The 21,595-nt window shown below is 36.1% G+C and overlaps 1 protein-coding gene across 4 annotated transcripts in view; it reads left to right on the top strand.

The window, feature by feature from the left end:
- Nucleotides 1–2,710: 2,710 nt before the first annotated feature.
- AP1S2 (adaptor related protein complex 1 subunit sigma 2) overlaps nt 2,711–21,595 on the top strand; it is a 31,392-nt gene continuing 12,507 nt past the window's right edge. Inside the window, exons 1-5 of one of the 4 annotated variants that reach the window (XM_074192376.1) lie at nt 2,711–2,811; nt 5,224–5,402; nt 15,264–15,372; nt 16,436–16,573; nt 20,598–20,693. In XM_074192376.1, the coding sequence (XP_074048477.1) occupies nt 2,809–2,811; nt 5,224–5,402; nt 15,264–15,372; nt 16,436–16,573; nt 20,598–20,642 (474 nt within the window). In that variant the 5' untranslated portion in view covers nt 2,711–2,808 and the 3' untranslated portion in view covers nt 20,643–20,693. Of the gene's footprint in view, nt 2,812–3,123; nt 3,233–5,223; nt 5,403–15,263; nt 15,373–16,435; nt 16,574–20,597; nt 20,694–21,595 lie in introns of those variants that run through there. The other 3 variants (XM_074192377.1, XM_074192374.1, XM_074192375.1) reach the window with 3 other exon arrangements.

Raw genomic sequence — 21,595 nt, forward strand, 5'->3', positions numbered from 1 at the left:
TTTTATTCATGAGCATCAGAATCACTTAAATTTGTATTCTGCTTTATAGTTTGCTAAATTCTTTTATTAAAAATATATTATCTGGGGCAGCTAGGTGGCACAGTGGATAGAGTACTGGCCCTAGAATCAGGAGGACCTGAGTTCAAATATGATCTCAAACACATAATTATCTGTGTGATCTTGGGCAAGTCACTTAACTCCACTGCCTTGTTAAAAAAACCAAAATTAAACATGTATTATCTGTATTAAACAGAGCAAGTATCATAATCCCCATTGTGATATCCCCCCAATAATGAAGTGAGGCTCATACACTTGCCAAGGTTGCATAATTAAGCATCCAGGATATCATAAAATTGCCTAGGTTTCAGAATTTTGCTTTTGTTGAATTGTTTCAATAATGTCCATCTCTTTGAATCTTATTTTATAGTTTTCCTGGCAAAGATCATTTTACAGCTTTTTTAAGAGATGAGGAACTGAGACAAACAGGGGGTTAAGTGACTAGACCAGGGTCACACAGGTAGTAAGAATTTCAGGCCAGATTTGAAATTATCAAGAGTCTAGTACACTGTATCAATTACCTGCCCCAGTTCCAGAATTGCCATTATCTTATATATTTCTCTATATCTGTATTAAAAACTTTAACACAGAAGCTATGAGAATTCTAAATCATAATGACTTGGTTTATCAATTGCCATATGATTGGAGCAATTAGTTGAGAAGAAGAATGCTATCCTAGGTCACTTGAACACATACTTGGAAAACAAAAAAAGACTTGCTTGGATACTCAATATAATCTGACTATACATTCTCATTGGATAATTTAACTTTAAAATTTCTTTTTAAATTAATTTTTAGTATCTTGCTTTTATGTAACATTTATTTCCCAATATATCCCGCTCCCATTCAAAAAACCATCTTTTAACAAAGAATAAAAATGAAATGAGAAAAAAATCAACAAAACTAACCAACACATCAAATATGTATAGGTAGCATTCCACAATGCTTCATGGCTGTTTAGCCATTATTGTTACACTTCATTCACATTTTTTTTTTTAGGTTTTTGCAAGGCAGATGGGGTTAAGTGGCTTGCCCAAGGCCACACTGCTAGGTAATTATTAAGGGTCTGAGACCGGATTTGAACCCAGGTACTCCTGACTCCAGGGCTGGTGCTTTATCTGCTTCGACACCTAGCCGCCCCACACATTTTTTTTTAAAATTCTCATTTACATTGCTGTGGTCATTGTAATTCTCCCCTGCCCCCAGGTACTTACTTCATTCTGCATCTATTCATATATCATAACTCATTACAATGAATTTTAATAATTTCCAAATGATATATAAAACAATTCGGAGGGCTGTTATAAGATTAGTTTACTCATATAACCCCTGACCTCTTGTAATCAAATTATCCTCTTTCCCCAAGAGCATAAGAATAACCATATTAAAAACAAAATAGAATCCCCACTCCATGAAGTTCTCATTGAGATTTAAATGAATAAAAATTTTGCAGAGGATTTTTTAAAATAAAAATCTAATTTAAAAGGGATAGAATCTGACTAAAATTCTTTCATAAATCACTTTATTCCTCTTGCTATTAACTCAAACTAGTTGGTGTTTCCTAAATAGCTAAAGTTGATGATTTGGAAATATACTTAAATGCCTTGACAAATAAAGACAATGTTTAGAGAGAAGAAACATGCAATCTATAAAAGCCCACAGTTTGGAAATCTTTGGATCTAAAAGCAAGCAGTTAATTACTAACAAACTAGTGGTTACAGCCTTCACAGTGACTGCACAATTAGCACTTAATATTGTGACTGGGGAATGAACTATCTACAATCTATTGAAAAGACCATCTGCTTCTATAAATTGTGTTCCCTTATTCTTGCCAGGAGAAAGACCCTATTTTTTTTTTAAATGGCACTACCCTTTTAATTGCTAGGTTGTTTGCACTTGTGTTTTGCTATTAGGATTTAATAAGCCATTGTTTCATTGGAATAAAAACTGTGGCTAAGGTTATGTAATGGTTATTTCTGGCAATTTTCACCTACAAATTTCATTTTTTCACATTGAAAACTGTCATTTAATATAGCTAAAAATACGTTCTACACAGAGAGCGTTTATTTTTGAGGCAACCAGCCAACGCGTCAATCAGAAATGTAAGGCAGGGTTCTTCCGTCTAGAGGCAGATCACTCAAACACACGTGACATCTCCGGCTGAGGAAGAAGCAGCTCTCCTCGGAGCTGGGCTAAGACAAAAGCATGGAGCGGCGGGAGCCGCGGGGGCCGGCCCGTCCTGGGCCAGGGCGGCAGGCGCTTCCTCCAGACGGGCCTGGGCTTGCCCCGGGGCACCGCATCTAGTTTCTGCCACTTTTCCCGGCGAGGTGGCGCCTCCCCTCCCCCACTCGTGAGAGCCCCACGGTCCGCGGGGCCCCGGCTGGCCCGGGAAGCGCAGGGGGCAGCGGCCGCGCCGGCCCTGCCCTGCCCTCCCCTCCCCCGGGCGGCGGCTCCCTCCCGCGCCCCCCTCCCTTCCGCATCCTTCCCGGGGTCGGCGCGCCGGGCTCGGGGACCTCCATCCCGCAGGCAGAGTGCGCTCGATGCCCCCCCCCCCGTCTCAGCCCCCACGCGCGAGGGAAACAAGCGGGACTGGAGGGGAGGCGCACGAGCCCGCCTCCGCGCGGCCGCGGCTGCGCCACTGCGCAGGCTCAGAGCGGCGCGTCCCGAGCCCGGACGGCAGGCCGCCTCCGCTCCTCGCCGCCGGGGCGCCGGCGCAAGTACCCGTACGGTACTCCCAGCCTGCTCTGCATTATGGTACCACAGGGGCGGGGGGAGGAGCGAGAGGGCGGGAAGAGGAGGGGAGAAAGCGGGGAGGGCCGGGGGAAGGAGGAGGCGAGGGAGAGCGCCCGCACATGCGCCTCCGCCGGCGAGGAAGCCCGAGCGGCCCGGGCGGGGGAGGGCTGTGGCGGGAGGCTCGGTCCGGGAGCCGCTTCCGGGTCACGTGCCCCGTTTCCGGCCCGCCGGTTCCGTGGCGGGGGGCGGGGGGAGATCCGGGAGCGGCTGGCCCCGCCTCCTCGGCCCCCAGGGCCCGCCCCCGCCCGGCCCCCGGGGCGGGGCCTGGCCGCCCGCTCCCCGCGCCCCGCCCGCTCGGCGGCCAGACAGTCTGAGGGGCGCTTGGCTCGGCGGCGGCTGCGGGAGCCGCGGGCGGCGGCGCGTCCTTCCCGTCGGGGCCACGGTAAGTCTGTGCCCGCGGGGGGCTCCTCGCGGGAGGGGCCGTCACGTGGGGGAGGCGTCGCACCCCCGCCGCGCCCTCTCTCCCCCCCATAACAGCGGCTCCCCTCGCGCGCGCGCGTGGGGCCGCCACAGACTTCCCCGGAGTGCCTGGCCCCCGGGGAGCCGCGGGAGGGCGGGCCGCGCAGCCCCGTGACTTTCCTCGGGCGCTCCGGGCGGAGTCGCCTCCCCGAAGTCGGGGCTCCCTCCCGGCGCCCCCCGCCTGGCGCGGGGGTCCCCTCGGTGCGCTCGCGCTGTCCGGGCCCGCGGGCGGGGGCGCAGGGCGGCTAAGCCCCGACTTGGGCTTGCGGGGCGGGCACGGGGCGCAGTGGCCCCGGAGACCCCGGACGGAAGAGCCGGGCAGCGGCGCCCCGCGACCTGCTCTCCCCGGGGCCCCGCGGCTTAAGACCACCCTCCAGGGGGGCGACTGCCCCCCGGCTGGACTCGGAACGCTTCCCGGGCAGCGACAGCCCCGGTTTTACCGGGAACTTGTGTTGAAAGAGGAAAAGTGATTTATTTGCCGTGAGTAGGAGCTCCGGCCCAGGACTCCCTCCACCGATAAGTCTCGATTCTGCAAAATGTAGGAAAATGAAATCGTATTTTCTTGCAAGTTCTGTAGCGGCTTTGAGACTTGAAAGGACCGATTGGTCCTTTCGTTTCCTTTTGCGAAAATTAAAGTCATCGTTCGTGAGGAGCTCGGAGAGGCTTGAAGAGGTGGACGCTATCAGCCCGGTGCTTGGGAAGCTTTCACACATCTCTTGCGGGACCATACTCCTTAGTGAGGAGCTTGGAGATCCCTGGGAAAGTATTTAGATTATCAGCGATGCTCGACCCATTATAAAGATATCGAAATAGCCCATTGTGAACAGCTTTCAGATCTGTAGAACAGCATTAATATTATCAGCCTGGTCCCTGATTCATAGGAAGCCTTTGATAAATGTTTATTGACTCTTTGGACTACGAGTTTTCTCAAATGAGTTTAGAATGGGTTTAGGTCTTTAATTGGATGAATAAGATTAGCTCAGTCGAAAATGTGAGGTATCTTTGATTATTTGTAATTTTGAAAATTATACTTTACAAAATTGAGAAAGGGTCAATTTCACAAAAAAGTTGCATTTTTAAAGTTCAACATATTATGAATATTAGGGAAGAAAATCCAGAATGAACAATTGTATCTGAAATTTTAACATTACTAAAAAAGCTGATGTGATTTGAAGAATTATATGTGAAATGTATTATTTCATGTAGCCAATATTTCCTTATGGATAGTTTAAAAATGTCAAGTCATTAAAATTTTTCAATGTTTTACTTGCAGTCCTTTAAGTACTCAATATCAAACACTTTAAAAGATAGCATTTGTATATTCATGACTTTCATGGTATAGCCATGCACCACCATGTGTTGGTTTTCATTTTTATAAGATGACTGTGAGTGTAGATATTTGATTTCAAAGCATGGTTGATCTTTTATATTTTTATTTCTGTTAAAAGATACCAACTGAAATGTTGATATGTTTTGAAAAGTCCCTTCCAGTTGGGACAAAAAAGGTATAAGAAGAAAGAACCAGCAGCATATTTTATGACTTCAGATGTTACTAAAACATATTTTATTCTTTGCCTCACTAAAGCACTCACTAAAGCATATCACAGGTGACAGTTTCCTGCTCTAAACATGTAATTTTTTAAAATTTTCAACTACATTTATGAGTTTGTTTCAGAGTATTCTGTGTATGTGTGTGTTTTTATGTGTGTGAGAGACAGAGACAACTAGACAGGGCTCTGTGAATGATATATTTTTTAATTTAGCGTAGATATTATGGTAATCATCTATCAGTTTACCTTCTCTCTGCTCTGTTGTAATGGAACTTGTTGAAAACCAGATTGAAAAAATGGAGCTTTATCTCAGTGTATAGATCCAAAGATCTGAATATAAGATTTGCTTTGTTTATTTTAACAGATGCAGTTTATGTTGCTTTTTAGTCGTCAGGGAAAGCTCCGACTTCAGAAATGGTATGTCCCACTATCGGACAAAGAAAAGAAAAAAATCACAAGAGAACTTGTTCAAACAGTTTTAGCCCGTAAACCCAAAATGTGCAGCTTTTTGGAGTGGCGAGATCTGAAGATTGTCTACAAAAGGTATACTTTTCATTTATCAGCAAGTTGCAGTGGGAGAATGAATTTCATTGACACCCTTGTGTCCAAACATGAATGAAAATCAACTAATTTTGAAAGTTGACTTTTTGGACAATTATATACCAAGGAAGACTACATTTGTAATTAGTAATGCCTAGAGAAAGTAGATTTAAATTTATGAAGCCTGAGTAATTTTAGAAGAAATTATAATCTTGCTCCTTTAAAATGATAGACATTAGGAAATATCTTAATAGATGATTCGTTCAAAGTTTAAAGATAGCTTTAATGATAATATTTCACATGTATTAACTTCCAAAAAAAGTGAATCATAACTCACATTTAAATAGCATTTTAAGAGTTGCAGAGCACTTTGTCCTTAACAACCATCTAAGGTAGGTAGTACAACTATTATCTGCATTTTATTGAGGTTTTTTTGAAAACACATACTTGGCTCATAATTACTGTCTGAAATAGGATTTGAATTCGGGTTCCTGACACTAATATACATTGTATAGTTCAGACCTTTTAAAAAATGGCTTCTGGTTAGTAAATTTTGAATAGTAGTTTTCAGTGAAAGTAAGTTATTTGTGACTTTAAGAAACTTAAGCATCAAATGAGAACTTCTGTATACATTTAAAGCCTTTCAAAATCTTACTCTAATCTGCTTTTCCAGCCTTATTCATATACCTTCAGGTGGGTCCAACAAAACTGCCCTTCTTGATTTTACTTCCAGACAGCATTCCAAGGCTTGCTTCCATGTTTGTCCCTTCACCCCCTTGTCACTTTTACCCCCTCCCCCCAAATAAATGAGATTCAAACTTTTCTCATTTCTGACTCTTAGAATTGTGGATTTCTCTATCCTTGTCCAATCCTTCATGTCTCCTGCTCGTCTCCCTGAAGAAAAAAGAATCTTTTATGGATTTTGACAACACTTACAGGCACATGCATTGTCTCCCCCATAGTATGTAAGTTCATTGAGGGCAGGAACTTTTTTGGCTTTATAGTTTAAGTGCTTGGCATAAAGAGAAGCTGATCAGTTGAGCCTTATTTTTGTCACACATAACCAAACCTTTTCAATCATATTGATGTGTAAAATAATTGTTTATTTAAAACAGAATACACTTGATTATTAAGAAAGTTAATACACATTTTGCATTATCAAAATGTGGTGAAATATGAAGTAGTTTCATCATAGGAAGATGTTGAAGATTGATCTTTATGAGATTACTTTTTATATGAATTACTTCTTTATAACAAGATGAGAAATAGAATATATAATAGTAATATTTACTCCCGTGGAAAGTACAGTAGTCTCATTTAATTATATTGGAATGAAAGTACTATTTCTCAAACTAGAATAAAATATTTTTTAATCTGTAGACTTTGATTTGAGACATTGACTTTTCTTTATCTTGCTTTTCCTTCAGTAATTTCATTTTTAGCACAAATAATAGACAGAACAAAAGAAAAGGAAAATATTAGAAAAACATTTTGTACATGGATAAAAGAACTGATAACAAAAAGTTATGAAATCAGAAAGGGAAAAAAAGGTCAATTTTTTGCATTCTCTATTTTTTAAGCTTTTAAGAATGTGTAAAGAGGGTTTCAGAACTAGTGGTGGATAAATTTAGGGGAAAGGAAAACATTATTTTGTAAAAATTGGAATGGGTTTTAATGATCTGTCCTTCTGTAGCAGTATTATTTTAATATTTCTTAAGTATAGAATTTGAAAATAGAAGGGACCCTAGATAAGTCAGTCCCTTCTGCCTCCCAACTCAGTGTACAGATGAGGAAACTGACGCCCCTACAAACTGTTTCTTTTTAGTCTTTGAATCCACAGGCCTAGCTTCCTATAGTGCCTTAATAAATGATTATAGAATTAGTTTGGAAAAATTTGTCCAGGGTCTCCCCACTAGCAAATGTAGAGTTCTACAGAACTCAGATCTCTTTAATACCAATCTAATGCCCCTTTTCAGATAGTTACAAAATTATCAAGGGTTAGAGAGAGAGCACAAAATTGAATGTGTAGCCTGGGGTGTTAAAATTCATTCAATCCTTCACAGTCATAGATGACCAGTGTGTTTTTTCTCTGAGAAGTTTATGAAATCGAATAGACTAATAAGTGGATCGAGGATAATATATCTATTCCATGAATCTAACAGGCAAAATATTGGTAGGTTGAAGAATTAGGTAGTGATAGATGAAGGAATAGAAGAATTTAACTCAATTCCATAGTTATTACTGGACTGAGCAAACTTCATTATCTGCATATTTTAGTTTCTAATTCACTGATCGAAATTCTCATTCATTCATATTCCTTTACACTTTTTCCTCACCTCCTCATTACCTGTTTCTGTTAATAGTACAGTAGTTCAAACAACTCTTGAATTGAAATGCAATAGAAACAACTCTTCTCATTTTATCTCTTAGCCATTCTTCTTTTTCTCTGTCACTACCCTAGTTTAAGCATTTTGTAACTTTTCCCTGCATCAGTGTAATATTTCTCTGTCTTTCTATCTTACCCCCAGCTTTTTTCTATCCAGTTACTGGTACTTTAGCTCAACTGAAATGAACTCAAATGAAAATAATGCACTTCTGGGAAGGGGTGAATTACCAAATATACAGAGCTCAGAGTTATTCTTATTAAGTAATTAATCTCTCTTGGCTATTCTCTAAGCCTTGTTTCTTCTGACCTGTATCAATATTCTCCATCCTAAAATTTCCTAATGTTCAAATATTTTTAAGGAAATTTAGTTTATATTGTGGAATTATGGAAATATCACTAGATTGAAGTTAGGTCAAATTAAAATACAAGTTATGTGCCTCCAGATTATTTTATCTTGAAATTTGGCCATGGAATATTGTTGATTTGATTTTTCTTCAATAACAAAGATTAATGAAATACCAATGGGTAATGAGAACAGTTTAGCTGCACTCACCAAAAGTCAGCTGATATTTAGCCGACTGTAGAGAAGTCATGTGTTTTGAATATAAGAATAGGCACTTTCAAATGTATTTTGTGCCAGTAATTAGAGTAAGCTTTAATCCCCAGTGCTAAAAATATTCAACAATACCTTTTCCCCTTACTTATCTATTACTGATTTTATTTCAAGATTAGGTTAATAAATACATGTACAAAATGAATGGCAGCTTAATTTTTTTAAAGGTCTGCTAACAATTGTTCTTCTTGAGTTTTATCTTAAATTTCTTTTCCCTACTTCAGTGCCCATGTTTGTGTTGTTCTTTATAACATTTTTTCATGTCCTTTTGAATATATTTTGTCATTCTATCTCTAGTATCTAGCCAAGGGTCTGGCACAAAGTATTTGCTTTTAGAAAATGCTCATTAATCAGTGTTTTAATTTTTGCTATGTTGAGCAAATATTTTTCTCTTTTGCCTTACTGCTTTGGGGTATCCTGAAATTCTGTAGACTCTCATGACTCTTATTAGAATTTTATCAGTTCTATGACATTTAGTAATTTGGAAAGGAGTATCTCTGTTGTATTAAGAAATTGTTAGGTTAATAAACCTATAACATTTCCATAGTGCTTTCTTGCAAGCACCCTGTGAGAGAAGTGGTTCAAGTTGTTATTCCCATTATACAGATGAGAAGATTGAGGCTTAGGGAAAATGAGACTTGGCTCAGACACATATCTAGTAGAAGCTAGACTGGTATCTAGATCTTCTTGGGTATTTAGGCACAAGGCTTTTTATATAATTCCTAAATTGTCATATTGAAGTCCAGGAATCATAATTCACATTTACAGAAACCTCCCTCACGTTATCAATTGGTTTTTTTTTTTCCTTTCAGCAGTCACTTAAAGTAGATTTCCTTTCATATGGATAAGGAAGTAAAGGTCAGAGAGGTTTAATGACTTTTCCATGGCCACATGACATGAGAAGTGTTGGGAGTCAAGAATGAAACTTGGATGTTCTGCTTGCTTATCAAGCATGTGCTCAATTTGCCACTTTTCTTGGCAAAAGAATTACATAATTTTAACTAAGAAAATTAATCTCCTAGTGATACTTAGATTGGAATGAAACCCAAGTTTATTTTGGTCCCCTAATCTGGTCATCTTGACACAATATTTCTATCAATTGCACCATTTATAAACGTACTCTTTCATGTTTGAAATCTTACTATTAATTTTACCTCTTCTTCTCACATCGCCAGTTACCAAAACTTAACAGTTCTACTTTTACAATATATAGCTTGTTAATGGAAAAGCATCAAAGAAGATACCCATTTGCTTTGCTGCTGCATCTTAAAGACATTTTCATCTGATTTTATGTGTTGTTTTCCTGTTAGAATAGGAGCTCCTTGAGAGCAGGGTCTATCTTGCTTTAATATCTTGTGTTCCTGGTGCTTAGCACATAGTAAATTATAAATGCCTTTTTAGTCAGTAATTACTGCCACCAACCAAGTTTGGACCCTTATCTTTGCTAGCCTGAAGCAGTAAGTTTCTAACTAACATTTCTTTCTCCGGCAGCCTTGTGAGGAATGGATAAGTAGAGAAAAAGAGCTTGAACAACAGGCATAAATGTAGGCATGTCACTCTTCTCTAACTATTTCAGTGACTCTTGTTGCCTCCCTAATAAAATTCACACTCCTTATCCTGATAGTCATAGCCAGCTATGAATTTCTTTCTAGTCTTCTGATCATTTCCCACCTGGCCAGCCAAAAAAGAGACTGCTTGATTTCCCCCATACCCATCTCACCCTTTTGGTGCTCTGTGCATGGTGTTCCTTATGCCTGCAGTATCCTTCCCTCCAGCTCTACCTGTTAAATAATGTCATCTTTTAAACCTCGATGGCTCAAATGCCATCTTCATGAAACATTCCCCATCCCAATTCATATTGATCTTTCTCCATCTTAGGCCTCACATATGATTCTGTTCACTCATCTTAACACTGATCAGACATAATTTTACAATATAGGTACATATCCTCACATTTCCTAAACTGTCTGTCAGCTTACCGGAGCAGAAATGATAGAAGCTAGACCTGACTGAGGATTGGAATGAAATGTGACATTTAACTTAACATGAAAGGGTATTCAGTAAGGACACAGTGGGGACAACTTGGACATATTGCTCTGCCTCTTGGGGTAGCCAGGATGATGCCTTTGTCAGAGTTCCTAGCTCCTTAGGCTGCTCTTTGGCCTTAGGCTACCAGGAAGTACCTTAATAGCCTGCTCCTTGGTCAGTTAAGCTTCACAGATAATTTCCATACTTATTAAGGAAGAATCACCTCGAGACTTAGAATATTGTGCTTAGCACACCCTACTCCTTTTTGGTGAAATCCTAAAGGTCTTCTAGAGTTCCACTTACATATCCTTGGGGCAATTGCTGGACATCCCTAACCTTGAAGATGAAGAAAATTGCACTGGAGAAAGCAGAAACAATCATGGAGATAGCAAAAAATTCCATAAGCAATGTAATGGTCTCCTTAAAATTGTTGAGAGGACCTCACAGAGATTGAAGACCATAAATTCCAAGTTTTAATTCTTCTGTTTAGAAGAACAGAGTTTCATGTCTTAATGATCTGGTCCAGGTGGCATATGATACCACAGATTTTCAAATCACAATGGGTTTCATGATGTAAATAAAGATGAGTAGGAGCAGCACCAAGTATAGCAAGGCCACAGGGTAATTGATCCTTGTAGTACAGCTATTGATCCTAATCTTGGGTCAGGGTCACTGATAGTAAAGTTGCTACTTTCTTGCATGCTGCCTGTGCCAATTCCGGGATCTATTTTGAGAATCTCCATGTACCACCACACTCTTAGTATTCCCAGGCTTACCCAGCAGGACCTTGAGTAGACTACTAGAACTTTTCTTCTTTAGAGGCTTTGCCAAGAAGCTCTCCTTTCCATGAAGGAGAAATAGACACTTTTCACCTATTCCTCATCTGAAAGCAAACGGGACTTAATACAATACTTGTCTTTGTTCTCTCAGCCTGCCCTGGGAAAGAGATTGTCCAGTTGCTGCCGGGTACCATACTGGCAACACAAGTTAGAGTAAACAAATGGTAATGCTAGCCTGTCTTTGCAGTACTCACTCTGTCACTAGGCAGACGCCACTGTCTGTGCTGGTGCTTTCTGATTCTCAGTCCTGGCATGAAAATGCTATTTCCCTTTCCTGAGTCTTGGTGTCCATTATGTTGGATTCTGAGTGCTAGCCCTCTGTTTGGGGGCCTTGGCCAGACCTGTACCAAAGGAGGAGTGCTGCCACTGCTGGGCTGAGTGCTCTTCTCTCTTGTTCTCTATTGACCAAGCACTATTGCTATGAATGCCACTATTAGGACCAGAGGTAACTACCAGTACAGGCAATCCAGCAGCCACAAACAAGTAGTTGCCCTTCCTACCAGAGAAGGGGAGGACACTGAGGACCTTTGTCAGGACCTATATCATAAGGACCTTCAGTCCCAAGAATAAGTATTAAAATTCATAGGAGATAAAGTAGAAGCTATCTATACTTTAAGATTAATAGACCCTCCTCCTCAGCAATTCAGTTTAGGTTTATTTGGCACATTTACATTTATCCCTCTCACCAATGCTGGAAGTCTCTGGGATCCTGAGGTGATTCAGGTATTCAAGTGCATCTCCCAGTCCTTTGAATTTCAAAAGTTCCCTCAAAATCCCCTGGCAAAATTCCAAAGTATTTTCCAGATGCCATTTAAGAAAATCCCAAAAAGTTCCATTAGCATAATTCTTATGTCCAAAATTTTCCTCTAGGGAGGATTCATGTCTTCCATGGTTGGTAGTCTTAGAGATCACTTCACCCTGAAATTGAAAAGTAAGTTCAACAAATGACACTTTACAACATTATCTTTAGGGCATAGATTTTAAAACCATTAGAGTACATTCACATCTAGGTGAAGGCTCAGAAGGCAGTCGACTTTCTGATCCTCTCTGACCAATGTGACTTGTTCCATATTATGTAGCCAGCCCTCCCAAAAAGTACTGTCAGAAAGCTGAAGATTACAAGAACTTACAGTCCTCCCTGTTATTAACAAAATCTTGGCTGGATCTGACTCAGACTGGCCTGGTAGTTCAAATTTGGGATTTGAACCTAAAACACTCATATACCACCATCTAGGAGTTGACAAAAAAAAATTAGTCATGACTTAGGATATTTAGCAAAGACATCCTTCAACTATATTGGCTATATCGATGCCTTGTATGTGTGTGTGTGTGTGTGTGTGTGTGTGTGTGTGTGTGTGTGTGTGTGTGTGTATCTGTGTGCCATATATATATATATATATATATATATATATATATATATATGTCTTAATGATAAATAATCCAATCCCATTATTTCACAGAAGGAAACTAAAGTGGAAATGTTAAGTGATTTAACCTGGGACTTACCCATACAACTACTAAGTTTTGATTTTCCTGAATCCAAGATGAATTCTCTAGCCACTATATCACCTTGTTTCTAGTCTACTCAGGATAATGTTTTCTCCAGATCAGAAAGTTGCTTGAAGCTGTCACAAATTCTTCTCTTACCTACTTATCCCTATCCCTTCTGTCCTACAAGGGGAAAAAAAAAAAACCAGGGGGCGGCTAGGTGGTGCAGTGGATAGAGCACCAGCCCTGGAGTCAGGAGTACCTGGGTTCAAATCCAGTCTCAGATACTTAATAATTACCTGGCTGTGTGGCCTTGGGCAAGCCACTTAACCCCATTTGCCTTGCAAAAACCTAAATTTAAAAAAACCAGAAGTGTTTTATTCTATTACTGAGGTTTCTAATATACATAAACAAATACATTTTAATCTTCTATGTACTTAGCATATTTTAAATTTATTTAGGTGCTTTTATCTCTTCTACTTTATGATAAGCTTCTTGAGGACAAGGGCCATGTCTTAAATATTTCCTACAGAGTCTAGAATTTAATAGTCATAAATGTTTAATTGGTTTGAATCACAGAAACAACTTAGAGGTTATAGGATTCTAGAGTTGAAAAAGGGCCATAGAGATTATCCAAATCTAAGCAAGTTGAAGTTTAGAAAAGTTAAGGAGCTTTCCTTAAGATGTGAAAATAAAAGCTCCATAATATTAAAGCTATTACATTGGAACAGATCTCAGAGGCTATCAAAGTCCTATAATCTCCTTTTACAAAAGAGGAACTGTGGTACAAAGAGATAAAATAATTTGTGCAAGGTTACACAGCATTATGTAGCAAAGCTGAAACTTGAATACTGATCTGATTTCTAATCCAGAGCTCATTCCAATTTATCACAAAGTCTTCCTCATAATTTATTTAGCTTCTATGTAAGGATATGGCATTGCAGTGAGTGCTAAGTATATAAACATAAGACTATATAATGTATAGGTGATATAAATTATTATCCAAACCCAGTTGGTATATAGGATGAACTTCATTTTCAGAAGATTTCATATACACAGAGAGAAACAGGAACATATAAATATCTTGAGAACTGACATTATATATTAATGTTTATGTATGAAATCGAGCATTGATGTGATGAAGCCCTTTTTGTATGTTTTGTTGCTTAGATTTAGATAATGCATCTAGCAACTTTAAAAATCTTCATTTTCCAAATCAATCTCTACCCATATTTATATCTCAACTGAAATTATTTTCCTTTAGTCTCTTTTTTAACTCTGCTTCTTTCTCCAACCCAAGTTTACATTACTTTCTTTTTATACTATTTTAATTCTCATTAAAATGCTTTTGTGAATTAAATAGCTATTAAACTATATAATTATTAAATATAGATCTAATTCTTAGTGATAAATTTTTCACCTCAGTAATTTTGTCATGTTATTGGGATGATATTCTACAATTCTGAATTTTCATTCGGGGGGAGAAATATAGGAATATCAATACATTATGCCATCTCAATAATGGAATGACTTATACATTCCTGATAGATCTGAAATCCAAACTGCAGCTGTGGGATACAGATAATGTACAAGGAAGACAAGGTGTCTGCTGCTGTAGGGGACTATGGGAATTCTTTCCATCTCAGAAATGATGAGAAATACCTTTGAATTCTACTTAGTGTGGAGTTAGAAAATTGTTTTATTGAGCCTGTGTGGTCTGTTCAAATAATAGAGATAATCTTTGACCCATTTTAGAATCCTTTTGAAACTCACTTTTGTGACTGGGATTTAACATCTATGAGAATGAAGTTTCATCTAGGTACCTGGGTGACAACTAGATAGAATAGCCTAAGTGTGTCTGCTATAACTTGACCCAACTTGACAAGTCATGTGTGGCATCTTGTTATATAATTAATTTCAGAATGTTCATTAGAGAAAAACAACAAAAACAAATGTTTGCTTTTTCATGAAAATTTTTCAGCTTCTGCCTGTATTTAAGAAAACAAAATTGCTGGTTTTTCTTACAAACATCCTGCTATTGGAAATGTTTTCTTCATTTCTTGTTTACAGTGTTTTAAAGGGACTGAACTTTTAGATTTATTTGAGTAGTTGTTTTTTTGTTTTTTTTCTCCTTGCCTTGATTTGCTTTGTTAGCAAATTCTGGGTAATTTACATCAGTAAAACTGATGAAATTTACTTTTAGATGTGTGTTTGAAATGGCACAAAGAATGTGGTAGATTTTTATACCAAAAAAAGGATATTAAAATAACAACATACACCTTATTCTTTGGAAATTTCATCTGAGATGAATGCATTATTTTATACACATGCATTGGTTATTTTTCTTCTTGTATCTTGAATGGATAATATTAATTAGGAAGTTAAAAGTAAATTCCTTAAAAAAAAGTTTGGAGAAATCTAATAAATTCTTTCTGTTTCAGTGATGACTATTGATGGCATTTAATATTAAATTCTGAACAAATTCTCTTGGTGCTTATATGTTGTTACAGATATGCTAGCCTGTATTTCTGCTGTGCTATTGAAGATCAGGACAATGAACTAATTACCCTGGAAATAATTCATCGTTACGTTGAACTACTTGACAAATATTTTGGCAGTGTGAGTAGTAATTTTTTAAGATTTCTAACCACATTTCTAACTTTATATATGTCTTAACATTCTTGTATTTTACAATGAGCATCATACTCTGTTTTAAAGTAATGGTATCATTAAGTGTCTTAAGAATTTAGCCAGAGCATTGTGATTTTGATTTAATCAAGCATTTTAATTCTTGGACTAGGAAAGAGAGACTACTTTTTGACTAGGTGTGTCATAATAAACTGTTAATCTGCACTAAAAATTAGCTTTTTTGAAAATGCAAAAAAAAAACAAAGGCATAAACTTAGAAAATATAATGCTTGAAATGGGAGACATAAGGTTAGCTAATGATTGACGAAGGTATAATTAACAGAGCCTAGTAATCAAGTTATTATCATAGCATTTTGGGAACAAGAACTGGCAAATGAATGAGGGCTTTTCATTGCCCTGCCCTCAGAAAATAAAGTTTCTCATGAGAAAGAAAAAAATCTCCTAGTCCTTCATAGGTAACAGTATGTAGACTACTCAAAGACTTTTGTTATAATGCCAGGCTCTTTATAAGTACCACAAAACTTAGAGATAATATTACACAGTAGAAAGGAAAGAATATTTTTCTAATTGATTGTCCTCTTGGCTAGAATTGCCTTACTTTTAAAAAATCACACTTAAGAGAATGAGGCTTAAAATTATATAACAGAAAGCAATCTAAAATGTTAAACACATTTGTGTTCTTTAATTATAGAATTTGAATTTTTGTTAGCATTTCTATTCTTTCAGGATAATGTTAGTTAAAATCCATTTCGATGAAAGGAAATAATATTACGCATTGATTACGAGATTACAGATTTAGGTTTCTTTCTTGTAATATTTTAAGGAAATTATGATACCACAAATGCACATATTTGGCTTGTTAAAAATCAATTTTGTTATGATGGCAATACTGGTTTTTTAGAAAGAATGGGACTAATTTCGTATCATGGAAATAGGCACTGCAGATATCCTTAAGTTATACATTTTTCCTGACTTAAAAATGAAGAGAAAAATTTTTGTTTGAGTGTTAACATACACTTATTCTACATTTCAGGTGTGTGAACTTGATATAATTTTTAATTTTGAGAAAGCTTATTTTATTTTGGATGAGTTTCTTTTGGGAGGAGAAGTTCAGGAAACATCCAAGAAAAATGTACTTAAAGCCATTGAACAGGCAGATCTGCTCCAAGAGGTAAGTAAACAAATAGTGTGTTTACTGACACTGAAGCATGATGTGCTTCTGCTAGGAAAAGCTCTTTTGTCCTAAATAGTTTTAGAAATTCTTAGCATGCTTAGCATGTGGTGTGTATGTGTATGTGTGTGTGTATGTATGTATATATATTTCTGTATATATAGATATATATTAAATGTTATATGTGTACAATAAACTCATTCATTTTAGTGAATAACTCACTATGTAGACTATACATGTAACCTTAGATCTCCCACACTCTTTATTACTCTGTCAGATTTGAAATCATGAGTTATAGATTTCAGCCTATGTGTAGTCAAATGTCCAAAGTAAATCTTAATTTTAGAATTTCCATTAATAGTTAACACTATTCTTTTCCATTAACAATGGCTGAGTTAATTGTACCATGCTGGCATTTCATTTGTTTTGTATTTTCACTTCCCATGTATGTGTAAGTGGGACTTAATACATGCCATCCTTATGCTTTATATATGTTAATTTTTAAAAGACTAATAATTACCCTATAGATTTCTGTTATCAATGCAGAAGTTTTGTTTTTATTTTCAGCTGCTTTGTCCAAGTGACTTAGACTTTTCTGTGATTCTTAAAGCTGTTGGGGGGAGTTGATTTTAATAATTTGCTAGTAATTCCATGTTGTACTAAATAAACAATATACCTAAATTCCTACCCCCTTTGCATTTACCACAGTTTTAATTTTAGTTCATATTTGATGCATGTGTGTTTATAGTCTGATGTCTGAAGTCCAGAATTTAGATTTTTTTTTAAGGGATTAACGAGTATGGTTCATTTGACCTTTTCTGAAGTTCTTCAGTATAATTTTTGTATTATAACATAGAATTGTACTTAAGTAGTAGTAAGTACTTCTAAAAAAAGTCTTTTATAGTTGTAGAAAACAAAAAAATGTTTTTAAAGTAACTGCTTTCTGTTACTCTATTAAATGACTTTTAAAAGGGTTATTTTTTTTTTCCTGGAGTATCAGGGTGTCTTTTTGAATTCGAGTTCTTATTCTTAAAATGAGAGAATTAAAGATTTAGTACTGGAAGGGACCACAAAGGCCATTTAATCCAAGCCCCCCCCAGTTTTATAGGTGAAAATTTACAAGGTTAAATTGGAGTCAAAAGGGATCAGACTACATTGGTCAAGAACACAGAGCAGTTGTAAGGGTATTTTTTGGGGAAAAAAAAAACAAACTTAATCCTTTTATATAGTTCTTTTTAGATAATTTTTTTTGTTGAAGAAAATTCCAACAATAAATATACTTAGTAAATTTTTGTAAATTTTCACTTGTGCATAATGACTAATTTAACCTTCATTCCCTTAAATAAAGAAATGTAAATTTCTTTTGTTGTTTAAATTTTGCTTTTCTAAACTTTGACATCAGGGGATAAAAAGGGAAAAAATTCTTTCTCATAATCTCCCTAGATCAACTATTAATTCAAAATTAGTGTGAAAATTTTAAATATTAACTCAAGTTTGAATCAGCTCTTATGTTGCTAATATTTTCCACAGAAGTAAATGCTTTAATTTTCTATTCTTATAATATCAGATATTATGAAGCAGTGGAATTTGGCCCCTTTAGAAATTTTATCTTTCTTTAAGGGTATATTTTTTGGTTGAATTTACATGAATTCCCATAGTTGTTTATGATTATAATTCTCTTATTAAAATATTTATTATGGTGTTCAGTATAATCTTACATTCTTTATGAAATTTTTTTTATGGTTAGCACCTCTTCATATACTTAATTATTTCAATATTTGCCTTTAAAAATTCTATAGCTGAATTCCATTACAAGATCAGAAAGGAAGAATTACAATCTTTCATTAATACTTAGTAATCTCTTATGTGCTTTCTTTTTTACTTTTGTGTTTCCTTTGATTGAAATATATTAAAGTGGAAATGTTCAGAACTATTTTTCATCATTCCTTTGTTGTCTCCAAGTAGAATTGAATTCTTTCTACTTAGTAGGTATTTTTATGACCTCTGAGTTTTCTTCCAGTTCAGAATCTGTGCATGATTTTGTGAACATGTTTCCTTGTTTATAGATTCAGAAATTATTTGTTTAAAATTTTGTCAATCATTTAAATATTTAATTACATATTTTTCTAGAAATAGAATGCTTAGTATACTAATCTCTTTTTGGTGGAGTTGTATTTTTTTTTGTTTTGTTTTTAACTCCCAAGGAAGGTATTACTATGGAAGCATTTTAAATTTACACAATGCATTTTAAAAACTTGCTTTGTAGTATATTCTTAGGTAATGCAAAATATTTTTTTATACAGATTAATTAAAATTGCTTTCTTTTAATTGTTTTTTTTTAATTTTAGGTGAGGAAAGCTTAGGTCAAAGGTCAAAATTGGGAAAAAAATAGCCTTAGCTAACAAAATTCCCCACTTTATTTTCTATACAGGCCTTTGAAGTTTGGTGTCTTATTTATTTGTTAACTGCCTTTATAAGCAGAGATATTCTCATCTAGAGTCATGCAGGACCTGTAACATAAGAACATTTCTATTCAGATTAAATATTTTTTGTTCACTGAATCTTTAATAGTTTAAATAATGAAAAATGATCAAACCTATACTGAAAATCATCTTGTACACAACTAAGTTAAATTCTCTTATTGTGGTTGTTTTTTTAGAGATTATTTATGCCATTATAGATGCCACCATACTTTTTTAGAGCTAAGTATCTTTGTCATGTTTCTCAGGTTTCTTTAGCCCTCCCCCAAATCATTAGGAGGTAATGTTATAATTAATAAACATATTTTTTCATATGAAGAAAACACTACATTAGCCTTACCATGAGCACTTTGACACACACATAGTGTTCTTTTGTTTTCTTATGTTTTTTAGTTGTTTGTTTCAGATTTTGGGGGTATTTATTTGCATGTTCTGTTTAGCCCAAGTTTTTAACAGAAAAAAAAATTTAAATAACAGTTTAAAAATATATTTCAAACAGAATTCTTGCTAGATGCAGTTGTTTCCTGTGACTATATTATCTTTAGTACCTTCTAACTCATAGTTGGGGGAAGAGAGGGTCTGTCTTAAAAATAGATCTCGGAAAAGTTTCACAAGTATTTGAAAAGTTAAGGTAAGATGTAGACTTTTACCTATCATTTTCGATTTGGCATTTGTATTGCTTTAATATCATTATGCTATACTTTGAGATATAAAATTTTAAAATAGACATTGGTTTTGAGGTGTTAACCTATTGGTGAGATATTTTTTCTTCTTTTTTATGTGAAGCCAGTATTTTTATCTCTATAGATAAATTTGAAAAACTTGAAAAGTTAAAAAAATTTTCTTTTTCAGATGATTAATGGTTATATTGGTATAGAGCAGTTAATAAATGAGTAGAATTGATTTTTTGTTAAGCTATAATATACAATAAGTTAGGAATAGGATTAATGTGTTTTAAAGAGTGATTTTGCCCAAAAAGCATCTCACATGACTAGTATATCTGGTTCATTTATTTTTATACAAGTCCAAATAAATAGGATTTTGATTGAAATGAAAGTTAAAAAAATCAAATGTATTACTTCCACACTGGGCTGTGTAGTTAATCCTTCTGGTATATAGTTATATAACTAGATAATGTCAATTAGGGTGAAGCCTAGAAAATGGTCTAAATAAAGTTTTAATATTTAATTATTGAATATATAGAAAATTATTTTTAATATGCCATTGGTATTAAACTTTATCATTCTTATTAAAAGTAATATAGAGTTAAGAAATGTAACATTAGGAATGCTGAATTGGTATTCTGTTATGCTTTAGATATATTCCTTCTAAGAATGTTACCTAGTCAGTATAATCAGTTTTTCCCCCATTACTGCCAGTATTAAAATACCATAGTTAAAATTAGATTTGAAAGTGATGGGGGAGAGGGAGGGAAAGGGAAAATACTAGAATTTCTACTTTATCTGTAGAGACAAGAGCACAAAGAATTTACATATTTTTCAGTCAGGTACTTAACCATTTTTCTCTACTGCTTAATTTTGTAGAACCAGAATGAAGACTGGGGAGGTTTGTCTGACGATATCTTATGATTAAGAACAATATAAGGCTTTAATTTCCCTTCACCCCCACCTTAATTATTGGTAATTACTAAATTTACCATTTTGGTGGCATGGATAAAATGAGGTGCTATGCAAAGATTGTTGCACGTGAAATGAATTCAAGTCCTTGCTTGATAAAGTGAAGGCAAAGCAGTAATATTAGTATGGGTGATGGGCTTAAACCCTCTGCAGTATTTGCATGATGGTATTTTAAGAGTGCTTTTGGGTGTGTTTTAATAACCTTTCCTTTTCATACTAACAGCATCAGTTTGAAGTTTGGGGGGTTTGTTTGGTTTTGGTTTTGGTTTTATTTTAATTCCCCTTTTGAGCTTTGCTGTTGATACTGTTTCTTATGAAAGAAGTTTGTGGAAAATAAAGAAAGCAAGCATTAAACTTGGGAATTTGTTGCATCTTCTTCAACATGACCCATTTATAAAGTTATATTTCTTGAAAATATAGTAGACGAAGGCCTAAAGACAGGAGATTTAATACTATGTGCTGCATGATAGAATAGATTATATTTGCATCTATAATATATCAACATATTTCTGGAGGGGGTAATTATTAAGGAGAGTGTAGCAGGGCTTCAAAAAGCAAATGTAAGAATCTTTTGAAGAAAGTTGTTTTTAATGGAAATTTTGTAATTTCCTAAAAATATTAAATATTTCAGAAATTATTTTTTACAATGTTTGTTTTATTGTGTTTTTATGTATAAAATTACCATATCAAAACAATTGAATTGGCAATATGAATTATAGAAGATTTTTAAAGATAGTTACATAAGTTTCAGTTGCATAAACAGTAACTTCAATATAGTTGGCTTTAATTTTTATCCCATATTGCAAAGCATTTTCCTTACAACAAAGAAAGATATTTAAACTAAATGAAGTGTAGTAGTGTCTCCTTTTACACATGTGGAAACTACAGTTCAGAAAAGTTCTTCT

The sequence above is a fragment of the Macrotis lagotis genome, chromosome 6 (assembly GCF_037893015.1).
Source record: "Macrotis lagotis isolate mMagLag1 chromosome 6, bilby.v1.9.chrom.fasta, whole genome shotgun sequence".
Classification (NCBI taxonomy): Eukaryota; Metazoa; Chordata; class Mammalia; order Peramelemorphia; family Peramelidae; genus Macrotis; species Macrotis lagotis.